The sequence below is a fragment of the Leptonychotes weddellii genome, chromosome 5 (genome assembly GCF_054177405.1).
Source record: "Leptonychotes weddellii isolate Sample4059 chromosome 5, ASM5417740v2, whole genome shotgun sequence".
NCBI lineage: Eukaryota > Metazoa > Chordata > Mammalia > Carnivora > Phocidae > Leptonychotes > Leptonychotes weddellii.
Genome location: NC_138373.1, coordinates 102,799,905 through 102,812,089, shown reverse-complemented (window position 1 = coordinate 102,812,089; position 12,185 = coordinate 102,799,905). Strand labels below are relative to the sequence as shown.

Genomic DNA, 12,185 nt, shown 5'->3' with positions numbered 1-12,185 from the left:
GGACCAGTTTTAGTGTTGGAGAACACGCACAATTTGATGGGCTCACGTTAAATTGAAACCAAGACATGAAGAACAAATGACATCACTTTAGTGAAGGCTGAAATCCAGTCCAACCACAGATTAGAAAAAAAAAAAAAAATTTTATGATCCATAGTTTAAAACTACCACATGCCACGTGGGTAGGAGGAAACCTAAACTTTAATTGTTCCTGACAAAGGCTTCTTAGTTTTCAAAATGACCCTCTTGTGTTCCTTGATTTGTCTTCCTGTTACAGCACTGATTTACTGTAACTTTGGATCTCTGTGTTCATTTTCCTTAGACCACTCTAGCTATCTTTAGGTCTTACCATCTGAGGTTAAATTTAAAATTTATCAGTTCCAATTTATCAATCTTCCCAATGTGTGAAGCATTAAACACAATCAGGCATCAATATTTATTAACACAAGACAAAGGAAACACATTCAATGAGTTAATAGAACACTGTCCAGCCAGATGTTAAATTTAAAAATGTATATCTAGTCTAATTTCAAATAAATAAAAAAACTTTATACATAATTACACAGTACTATAGTTTGAATTTGACACTGGTAAATATCTTGACAGAAAGTAAACAAAACATCATTTAGGACTAAAAAATTATTCTTATATCTTTACACACTCTTCCTGTGGACAAATAACATGGCCCATCTACACATACCTAGACCAGAAATGTTTTATGAATGATAAAGAAAAGGCCTATTGTGTATTTGGAGTACTGCAGCTTCTTGCTCCAAATACTCTTGCTTTTACATCAAAGCAGACAACAAAAACAACACTAAGGCATAGGTTATGTTGGAGTTTGAGGGTGAGGTGATAACTCCTCATTGCTTTAGTCTAAAAGATTGCTGGATATTCAAAGAAAGTAATTTATTTGGCCAAGATATTGAGCACCATGCCTGGGGCGGAGACCTTAACAAAAAAACCTAAGGCCTCAGGCCCTTTGTTGATTCAACAAAAGCATTAAGCAAGCACTGCCCAGGGACTAAAGAAAGGAGACACACTTATATTACCAACAGACAGGCAATGGTCCCTAAACAGCCCGAGGCAGCACAACTTCGTGAGGAAAGGGCTTGATGGTGGCGATGGTCTGGACCGGGCCCCCTTTCTGAGGCAGCAAGTAAATAAAGGCTGTGGATTCACACCCATGCCCGTTAGCATGCCGGTCATTCCCAGGGTCTCACTGATGCAGGAGATGACACTTGTGCAGCTCTAAGAATCCCTTGGGCTTAGGAATTTTCCTGAGGCAGCCCCTTCCTGATCTACCTCAATTACTTCTGCTGAGAGGCAGAAAGAGGTTCAAAAGCTGTTAGATGAATGGATTTCTCTTAACTGAAATGGGGGCTTGCTATTAATCTCATTGTCTTTTTCACAGGCATAAAATAAAAACCCAGACAGAATGTGTTCCAGAGTTTTGGCTAGGCTGTTTCTATCGGTAATGGCCTTTTGGGTCTGTCCTAAGAGTCCATTCTACCACAAAGGTTCTACTTAATGTGGAAAGGGCAAGAGCACTGTGTCATCAGGAGGAAGTTTTCTTATCCAAGTCTGTACCAGACTAGGCATTAAAACTATAGATGACCCCTCAAACACCCACAGGCTAACGACTGGACTCTCTTCCCCTTCCAGAGGATCCTTTACCACAGTTACTGAGAAGGTCCCGAAGACATAGCTCAGCTTTCTTTCCTCCACTAGCATATTCTGGCTTTGGGGAATATGCAAAAGATCAGTAAAGCAGCCACAAGGTAGAAAGCAAAAACTAAAGATAAATCAAAGGCCTGAGGAACTACAAACCCAGATAATCAGACCCTAAGTAACTGGGAGTTGACCATACTCTGAGATTACTGGAGTATCTTATTTGAAAGAATGAGTACACATCACCTCTGCCCAATACTGTAGCTACTAGCCATACGTGGCTATCTGAAAACTTGAAGTATGGGTAGTCCGAACTGAAATGTGCTTAATACACACTGGGTTTCAAAGACTTAATATGAAAAAAAGAAAAGAAAGTATCTCAATCCCTTTTCATATTGATTCCACATGGAAATTATAGTATTTTTGATATACTGGGTTAAATAAAAGATATTAAAGTCAATTTCACTGGTTTCTTTTTACTTGTGCAAATGTGGTTACTAGAAAATTTAAGATGACCGATGTGGCTCACATTATGTTTCTACCAGACACCCTAACTTGTGCAGTAAGAATTTTCAAAGCAACCCATAGGATAAGACTCTGCCTATATTTTTTTCTTAGAACTCGTGGATTATGGAGATAGAACTATTTAATCCTCAGGATCCCTTGCTTTGTTTAGTGAATCATTAAAAACTATTGTAAGAAAATTACTTTCCAAATAAGCAGGCTGTTCTTTCTGCAAACTGAACCATAGCTAGTCACTGGGATTTCCTGCCCCAATGTAAGTACTTTTTTTCTGTACATCTTAGAACCTCTTCCATCATGTGTAAATTAATTTCATCCAAAATGTCAAAAAAGAGATCTGGAACTGGAAAATGTCTTGAGGTCTGCCCTCAGCAGAGAAAAAACTGGGAGGAAAAGAGACTTATGTAAAAGGGAGGCAAGAAAGTGGCTTGGAGCCACAAGACTGAAGGGCAGCCCCCGAGAGTGACGAAGGGTCTGGGCTTTGCATTATAAACCTTATTTTCAGGGTAATTACAAGTCTTAAAAATTGTTTAAAAACATATTTAGTTTACATGATGTTACAGTGGGGTAAATAATATGTATTATTAAAATAGTCTAAATAAATATTTACACAATAGACCAGAGTGGGTCCATTCTGATATAACAAGTTAACTCTGTTCACTTGGAGCTTTTCTTTTTTTTTTTAATTTTTAAAAATATTTCTGTAAGAAAAAAATAATAAAATTCAACTATATTCAAATACATGAAGTATCAGACCAAAGAAAGGAAACCGAGCCAGAGGCCAAACTCAGTCCCACGCTCAGTCCACTTGGCCTGGGCACCACAGTTATTTCAAAAGAGTTTCTTGCATACATCAGACTTCCCCTATTTCAGCATAAGCCTCACTATTTTGGCAACCCAAATCGGTCAGTTTTGAGATCTGTAGTTATGTCACCTTTATGGTTTCCCGTGACTGCTGATCCCACTGCCTTCCCAGCCTGTCATTCTTGTTCCTAAAATCCCTGCCCTCATGAACTGGAAGAACAGAGGACACTCTTCAGTTTTCCGAAGAGAAGCTATATGGATAAACTGGAGACGAAGTTGACAATAGGCCTGGAAAAAGAGGAAATCCTAAAATCTTACGTAGTCACTCTAAATCTGAAACACAGTTTCAACACCGGGGGCCGGAGTGAGTTCTTGTGGTTTCTTAGGATAGGGTGGGATCTAATGAAGCTTAGCCTTTTCATAACAGTTTGATTTTTAAACCGAGATTTTTCAGCTTGTAGAAACAGGTTGAATTCTTAAAAGCTTAAGCTGATTCTGGGAATGCAAGCTTGAAAAACAGAGGCAGCTTTCGTTTATAAAATACATCAGCCAACAGAGACATAGTACAATGTGCAGCGAAACCTGCAAACAATTTGCACTTTTTAGTTACCTATTCAATTACACTGCATTAAGAGAATATTGAAATTCTCACCAAGTAGAAATGCTTCTACTTTAGTTGTCATGACTACACACGCCAATTCTTCAATTGTTTAGCTGAATTGTGTGTATTCTTATTTACACGTTTAAAACACTGGTCAAAATGTTTTACTCTCAAGAATTATATATATATAAAGTAACTCTCCTATTCAGTGGGTTATTTGATTTGCTTATTATGGGTCAGCAGAAAATAAGCTGAGCAGTTCCACGTCAACAAACCTGCAGAAAGTCCAGCTATGGTAAAACGGCAGAATACAGTACAGAGCGGGGAACTGGAGAACTCCCGACTACCCCCTTCATGTGAATTCATTAAACTCCCTTACAAAATTCTAAAACAGCATTAGATAAAAATACAAGTATATACAACAGATGAAAAAAATGCAACATGCATGGAATCGCTTTAGTAACGTGCTGCTCACGCTATGTCAAAGCTCATGACTAATGGACTGTTAACATTTTTTTCATTTGCTACCATACGATTCCCCTTTCCTGTGTGTCCTGTGATTGCAGAATCCCACAGGATGAGATGAAGGATATAATGTAACCATCTCAGCTTATTTCACATCATATGAAAGCTTGCTCCTAGTCACTGGTCTTTGGTCCTTGTGGTTTTTCAGGATGGCCCCCCTGTGATCCCCACAAGGCTGGTTACATGTTATAAGCCACATAGATGGGGTCTAACTGGTCCGCCAGGAAGCTGTCACGGAGGTGCATCCTCTGCTTCTCTCCTCTGGAGTTGATGGGGATAACACCTGGGTCCACCACCACCACGACGCCAACGATGAGGTAATGCTCTTCCAGGACCACGTTTGTCACTAAAGGAACCAGATCTAGGGCTTCCTGTTCAGAGCCACATAGTTCCACAACCACCACAAGCAAGTTGGTCCATGTGAACACGGCACTGAAATTTCAATGACATTCAGTTAACATGTCATTACATTTACCAGGCATCTTTCATAGGATCTGCTCAAGACTTATCCCAATTTCCCTGACAACTGTCTTCTCTCTCGGATCCAAGCAGAAGGCTAGCAGCCATGCCTGCCATGACCTTGCCCCTGTGATTGCAGCTGATTAGCTGAGCCATCTACAGTCTCTCGGGGGTTTGGCAATGGGTTTGAAAGTTGTTAGCTGGTCATGTGAACTAAGCACATGTGAAAGTTTTGGGGTAGCTGGGTGTCCAGAGCAGCACAGAGAATGGCTCTTCCGGGACGAGTGAAAGAATGAAGTGGATGCCTCTATGGCTCTAGAAAGTGAGAGGACAGTGGTTCCTGATGGCCTTCCCATCCCTTACTTCTACCTTTCTTGAGATCCAGAGAGACTCTTAGGAACCTCTCAGGTAGCCAGGTATTCTTTTCATTAACTCTCTCTTTTGCTGAAGTTTTTTTTGAAGAGAGTTTCTGTTATTTACAACTGAAGAGCTTTGACAAAGATAATATTCTGAGGCCCAACAGGAAGGGAGTGGACCTCTCATCTGTGCTTAGTGCCCCATACAGGTGTCTCTCCCATCGGGCCATAAAAGTGACATAAGGTAGAAAGTTGCCTTACATGGAGTGGGACTGCTGGGTTAGAAGGTATGACCTGACCTGTGATATGAAATGTTAAATAGCTTTAAAAAACAGATTCCAATCATTAAAAAAAAAAATGTACACAATACTTGGTTGCATAAAAAGTCAAAGGTCTAAAAAAAAAAAAAACAAAAGTCAAAGGTCTAAAACTAGAGGGTAACCATGGCACCTGACTTCTCTGTATTGTTCTTATAATTCATGGGCATTGCTCGGGTCTGGGGAGAGACTCTGACCAAAGTGAGATGAAGATGCTGACAAGGGGCGCCTGGGTGGCTCAGATGGTTAAGTGTCTGTCTTTGGCTCAGGTCATGAACTCAGGGTCCTGGGATTGAGCCCTGCGTCAGGCTCCCTGCTCAGCGGGAAGCCTGCTTCTCTCTCTCCCTCTACTACTCCCCCCTGCTTGTACTCTCTCATGCTCTCTGTCGAATAAATAAATAAAATCTTTAAAAAAAAAAAAAGATGCTGACAAAGGAGCATCTAGAAAGCATGAGCAGCCACAGAAAGAATTGCGGCTATTTAGCATGGGTTAAAAAAACAAAAGAAAGGGCGCCTGGGTGGCTCAGTCGTTAAGCGTCTGCCTTCGGCTCAGGTCATGATCCCAGGGTCCTGGGATCGAGTCCCACATCGGGCTCCCTGCTCGGCAGGAAGCCTGCTTCTCGCTCTCCCACTCCCCTTGCTTGTGTTCCTGCTCTCGCTATCTCTCTCTCTGTCAAATAAATAAATAAAATCTTTAAAAACAAACAAAAAAAAAAAACCACCACCAAGGAAGGACATACTGCATTAAAAATGTAGAAAAAAAAACTGGGTGGATTCTGTATTGTCAAGAATCCAGCATGAAAGCCACTAGGTAAAAACTATCGAGTTTTAATTTTAAGGAATTTTTAGTCAGTGTGAGGCTGGATGTTTCTTTATCAGGGATAATGTGGAGGGAATTCCTACATTGAGAGGGAAGTTGGATGAGGTCATAATGACCTTTTTCATCTGCTTACCATTTGACAGTTTGCGAAGCACATTCCCATTTGATCCTCCCCATAATTAGGAAATAGCAGAGAAAGTATTTTACATGAGAAAAGCTGCCTAATGTGGGAGAGCTGGGCCTTCAAGTTGGGTCTTTTGACTTCAAGTCATGGTTCTTTCCACCATATTACACTGACTTTCTAGAGACAGATGATCAGATCTCTTCCAACGGTAAGAATCTATCAGTACTCGACTCCCTGGTGGTTCCACAGAGCCTGTCTCAGTGTCTCCACGACCTCATCTGCCGCAGCAGACGGCACATCACGACAAGAAAGAATCAGTCCATTTACTCTCTTACTCTCCTAGGAGTTCTAGGTCTGTAGCGGGTATCTAGTAGGGATGGCTGACTACTTAGATCAGTTTTAACTGACACTACACTACAGCTGGGCCGGCAAACCCATTCTGTGCGGGGGCATTTACCATTCAGCAATGCTCCTGTGGATCCGGGACACTGAGGTCTCGATATCGATCGGGTGGTATCGTAATCCTCTCAGCTCTAGCGTTTCGTCCAGAGCTCCCACCACATATAATGCATCGTGACGCTCTGACAGAAAGAAAAAGAGAAATCTGGTTCATCAGACATAATGAGCACAATACAACATTGGAGTGAAGAGCACCAGGTCAGACTGCCTGCCACGTCACTTGACCCCACCACTCACCAGCTGTGTAACCTTGAGCCAATTACTTAAGTCTCCGAGTCCTGCTTCCCCCTCTGTGAGACAGGGAGAACAATACATGGCTGCTGTGAGTATTACATGAGATAATCCAGGTGAGGGAGTTAACATGATGCCTGGTACATTTTAAGTGCTAAAAAAGAATTAGCTATGATGATTATTATTATTACTACTATGTCCCAGGAACTGTGTCCAGTGCTGGGAAGATGACAAAACACGATTCCCGCTCTGAAGACACTTACTGTCTAGTGGGAGAGAAAGACACACAACAGGTGTTCCACCGTGACACGGTAAGCCCCGTGCTAGGAGTGCGCATGAGGTGTGTGTGAGGCGAGCAGAGGACACTCCCTGTGCTCAGTTCAAGGGTTCAGGGAAAGAAAAGCCGAAACCAGGCTAGGCTTTTATGGATAAATAGGAATTTGCCAGGTGACAGCTGGGGGAGGGGTGGAGCAGGGAGAATGGGTTTGAGAGGGAGAAGAAATGAGCATGTGTTGTTCCTAGACATCTGCAAGGAGTCCAAATATAAGGAGTAGGATTACAGAATATGGAGAGATTAGTCCTGGTTATTAATAGGCTTGTAATCCGGCTAGAACATGGCAGAAATCTTTTTTGTTTTAATTGTATGCACACACCGTATACGTAAGGGTACGTATGTGGTTTATGTCTATATAAATACTGCATTTTGAAGAAAGAGATGATTTTGCTAGGTCTACTGAATACAATATTTTCAGGAAAGGGTAAATTTCTGAAAAATTGAGCAAAACAAAGTGCTAGAAGCTGCTGGAGAGAGAAGAATGAGGAGGTCTAGCAGATTCCCACCATATAAGAAGAGCTCATAAAGACTATAATAACAAACGCAACAGAAACACGGCAGTTAATCTCATATCATTTCCATAAGCCAGGAAACAGTATCATTCCCACCGTCCAGGTAGGAAACTGAGAGGCTCAGTGATTGCTCAAGGTCACAAAGCAAATGGCAGAAGTAGGCTTCAAAGCCAGGGCACCTCGTGAGGGATACCTCCCTCTTCCCCAGTATGTTATCCTGCCTCCCCGTGAAACATGGAGAAACTATGGGCGCTGGTCACTATGGAACAGACTCAAGGAGCTCAGGAGAAATGACTTTGCTCTAATTCAGGCCTTTAAAGTCCAGTGAGTTACCTGTATCTGTTCTTGAAGTGATGATACAGCTACTGTTGGGTATTTTACCATGGCCATTAATGCCAGGAGGAAGAAAAGTTGCAGGCAGGCAGGCAGCAGTGAAGCCATGACAGTCAACTGAGCAGAGGGTAATGGGGGGACTGCTCACACCAGAGCCTTGCCAAGCAGTCTCACATCTAACACCCGTTAGACAGATGAAACACCCGTCCTAGGAGCCTGTGCAGGGGTTCGAGTCAGCCAGGGGCACTGTCAGCATCGGGCACGTCTCCGGGACTGTCGGCCGTGCTCACCCACAGTTCAGAGATGCTGACGTGGTACCTGGGGTGCCTGCATCCTAGTTCCTCCTCGTGGGGCAAAGTCTTGCTTCAAATGAATATAAATTCATATATGGGTCCAAGAATCACAGCAGGGAATGACTAAATACACACACACGGGACAACGCAAAGGCCGGCTGAGGAAGGCGAGCCAGGGCTACCGGCTGCAAAACAAAGCAGGCTGAAGGGAAAGCGCTGGTGAGGAAGCTACCTCCAGTGGCCGCTGTGAGCTCAGTCCGGCGGACAAATCCAAGATATCCTGTCCGCGCCCAGAGTGTCTGCGCGGCATCCCCAAAGCTGAGGCGAGTGTTGAAATGATCAGCTTGAAGAGTCTCACTGTCATAGATGGTGTAATAGCCACTGGCCGTGTGGGGACTGTTCACCCAAATCTACAACAAGGAAAGGGCATCGGTCAATTTCAGCAGGGTCATAGAACTCTAACAATTCAATTCTCTTTGGACGGATTATTATTATTTTTTAATTCTCATTGTTATAGTAACAACAATAACACAACAAGAAAGGCAGTTGACATTTATCAAGTGTTTCCCATGTGCTAAACAGAGAGGTAAGTACTTTATAGGCCTTATCCCCATCAATCCCGACATATGTGACAATACAGTTCTGTACTATTGTTATTCCCATTTTACAGATGAAAAAACAAGGAGTTAAGTAACTCGTCTAAGATGCAGAAACTAGGACTCACACCCAAGCCTGCGGAGCTGCAGAGCCCATGCTCTTAACCACGACGCTACACCACCTCCCTGGCTCATTCCTCAGCCCCTTCCAGAGCCCTGCAAATGCATCAAGGGATCACTTCTGTGCTTCTGTGCTAAGGTATAAAGCCCTCAGGAAAACACTACGGGGTATCTGAATTCGCACTGTCAGCACAGCAGTAGCTAACAATGGTAATAACACTAGTATTTATTGCAAACTCATTACGTGACGGGCACTGTTCCACGTGCATTACACACACAGGTATTAATGTAGTTAGCTGTCGCACAATTTTTTTTTTTTTAAGATTTTATTTATTTGACAGAGAGAGACACAGCGAGAGAGGGAACACAAGCAGGGCGAGTGGGAGGGGGAGAAGCAGGCTCCCCGCGGAGCAGGGAGCCCGATGAGGGGCTCGATCCCAGGACCCCGGGATCATGACCTGAGCCGAAGGCAGACGCTTAACGACTGAGCCACCCAGGGGCCCCAACTGTCGCAAAATTTCATTAGGTGAAATTAGATGGGTGCAATTATTATTTATGGATGAGAAAACTGAGGCCCAGAGAAAGTGAGTAACTCGCTCAATAGTTACAGGCTGGGAAGTGGCAGAGCGCAGGTCATTTGGCTCCTGTACCTACAACTCTGCTCCCAGTAAACTTCGGGGTGAAACATCAGTGCTCCTCAAATATTTGAGGGCAGAAAAATCAAGTCTTTTTAAAAATCTTTTTTAAAAAAAATCTTGATACTAATACAAAGATGGACACATTTTAGAATAAGAATATAAAATTTCTATGAATTAAAAAAATTTAGTATTTGTGGCTCCTTTCAGTTCCACCCCTTAATAGGTGGAAACAGGTAGGATTTGCCCATTTTCCTTTTCAACTAAGGGAATGTCAGTGGACCAATGTGTGACTAGTTCTAGTCTGGGTGCTGAAATCTTCCCTCCATCCTGGTCTCAATCTCCCTCTTTTTAATCTTGAGCCTTACAGAAAGATTAAAACTCTTTTTTTTGTTTTGTTTTAAATTTATTTGACAGAGCGAGTGCACACAAGCAGGGGGAGCGGCAGGTAGAGAGAGAGGGAGAAGCAGGCTCCCCGCCGAGCAGGGAGCCCAACGCAGGGCTCAATCCCAGGACCCTGAGATCGTGACCTGAGCCGAAGGCAGATGCTTAACGACTGAGCCACCCAGGAGGCCCAGATTAAAACTCTTTTAAAAAAAAGATGAAAATTCACAATGGGGGAAAAGCTAAATCCACAGTTTCACCGACTTCTCGAATGTGAACCCTAAAGTCTTTACTGCCAACTTTTCAGATAAAGATAAAAATTATACATACCTCTCCAAGATGAGAGTCTCCAACAGGCCCTTTGGTCTCGGGATTAACAATAACCACTTTCACTCCAGGTAAAATCTGAGCATCAAAGGGAAAACACAAAGACTCAATCAACTCTAATGATCCCTCAGAAATGCAGTCACCCGCCACCCCTCCTTTAGTGAGGCGAGCGAGTGCACAAAGGCAGGAGCTCACTGATGTAGTGCTCACTGCATTGCCCTCAGTGGAGACCAAAGGTATAATAAGGTTCATCCTCAAAAATAAACCAGGGAACCAATCAGTCTACCTTCCCTTCAAAGGGATGAGGAACTGCAGCCCAGAACCATAACAGTAGGAATCTGTAATGTGACTGCCCTTTCTCATGATCTATCCTGTTCACTGGAGTGATGGCAGGAAAACCCCTTAAAGCAGAAAGGGCAGCAGGGAGGGATCATGTGAGAGGTTCTGCTCCTGTCTTCAGCAAGAGCTTGTGAGAGGAACTTGAAGAGTAAGAGAGGAGGGTGGCGGCTTTGCAGGAGAATGGGTCCTACCCCTGGGATCATGAAAGACATCACATGCTCGGGATCTCCCTCAGGAGAGAAAAGGAAGAACAGGTGCTGGCCGTAAGAATGGCTCACGGCTTCTCTGCTTACCCATATTCTGTCCCTTAAACCTCCTTCTCCATCATGGGTTTCTAGAGTCTGAGGTTAGCTGAGAAGAGCTACAACGATTATCTAGGCTCATACATCTAAGACCTCAAGGAAGTAAGAGAAAAGACCGTTCTCACTGGTCTGGGTCAGGCACTGCACTAAAAGCTTCCGAGGCGCCCAACCACGAGCTGAGGTGGATGGAGATCTGACAACGTGGTAAGACGATCAACCCAACTCCACTTCAAAGAGTTTAAATGGAAGAGAGGAACTGGAGTAAGTGCCCCATGGACTTGATCTACTGCATGATAGGTTAGGTAGGATCCCCTTTTTTCTGTATAGTTTTCCCCTATGCCCTTCAGAATTACTAGAAGGAATTCTGAGGCATCACTGCTATCTCTTCAAAAGAATGAGAAACTCGCTAGCTTATGCTGATGTTCTATCACCCTTAGTAAATGTTCAGAACTGCTACAGACTTAAGGCTGTGTCTCTCCAAAATTCATACGTTGTATGTAATCTACCTAAATCCCCGATATGATGGTATTAGGAGCTGGGGCCTTCTACCATGTGAGAATACAGCAATAGGACGGCCATCTATGAACCAAAAATTCTTCACCAGAATCTGCTGGTGCCATGATCTTGGACTTTCCAGGCCCCAGAACTGTGAGAAGTAAGCTTCTGTTGTTTATAAGCCACCGGTCTATGGCATTCTGTGATAGCAGCCCAACGGGACTAAGACAGTAACTGTGTCTCTTCTTGAACATTTTATTTTATTTTTTAAAGATTTTTAAAAATTTATTTGACAGAGAGAGAGACAGCGAGAGAGGGAACACAAGCAGGGGGAGTGGGAGAGGGAGAAGCAGGCTTCCCGCTGAGCAGGGAGCCCGAGGCGGGGCTCGATCCCAGGACCCCGGGATCATGACCTGAGCCGAAGGCAGACGCTTAACAACTGAGCCACTCAGGCACCCCTCTTCTTGAACATTGTAAAGCCTCATTCTAATCTAAGATATCTTATCCCCATAAACACACACTCTATATATCTGTAGTCCCTTCCCCATTTTGGTTTCTCTTTCAGCTTTTTTTTTTTTTTAAAGATTTATTTATTTATTTGAGAGAGCGAGAATGAGAGAGAGAGAGAG

The 12,185-nt window shown here is 43.3% G+C and overlaps 1 protein-coding gene across 4 annotated transcripts in view; it reads right to left on the bottom strand.

The window, feature by feature from the left end:
- Window positions 1-419: 419 nt before the first annotated feature.
- The window catches only part of DIP2B (DIP2 acetate--CoA ligase B (putative)), a 190,733-nt gene continuing 178,967 nt past the window's right edge, over window positions 420-12,185 (bottom strand). For all 4 annotated transcript variants that reach the window (XM_081821653.1, XM_081821655.1, XM_081821656.1 and 1 more), the window contains 4 exons: window positions 10,424-10,498; window positions 8,591-8,768; window positions 6,654-6,777; window positions 420-4,552 (listed from right to left, as the gene is read on the bottom strand). In XM_081821653.1, coding sequence (XP_081677779.1) covers window positions 4,300-4,552; window positions 6,654-6,777; window positions 8,591-8,768; window positions 10,424-10,498 — 630 coding nt within the window. In that variant the 3' untranslated portion in view covers window positions 420-4,299. The remainder of the gene's footprint in view (window positions 4,553-6,653; window positions 6,778-8,590; window positions 8,769-10,423; window positions 10,499-12,185) is intronic.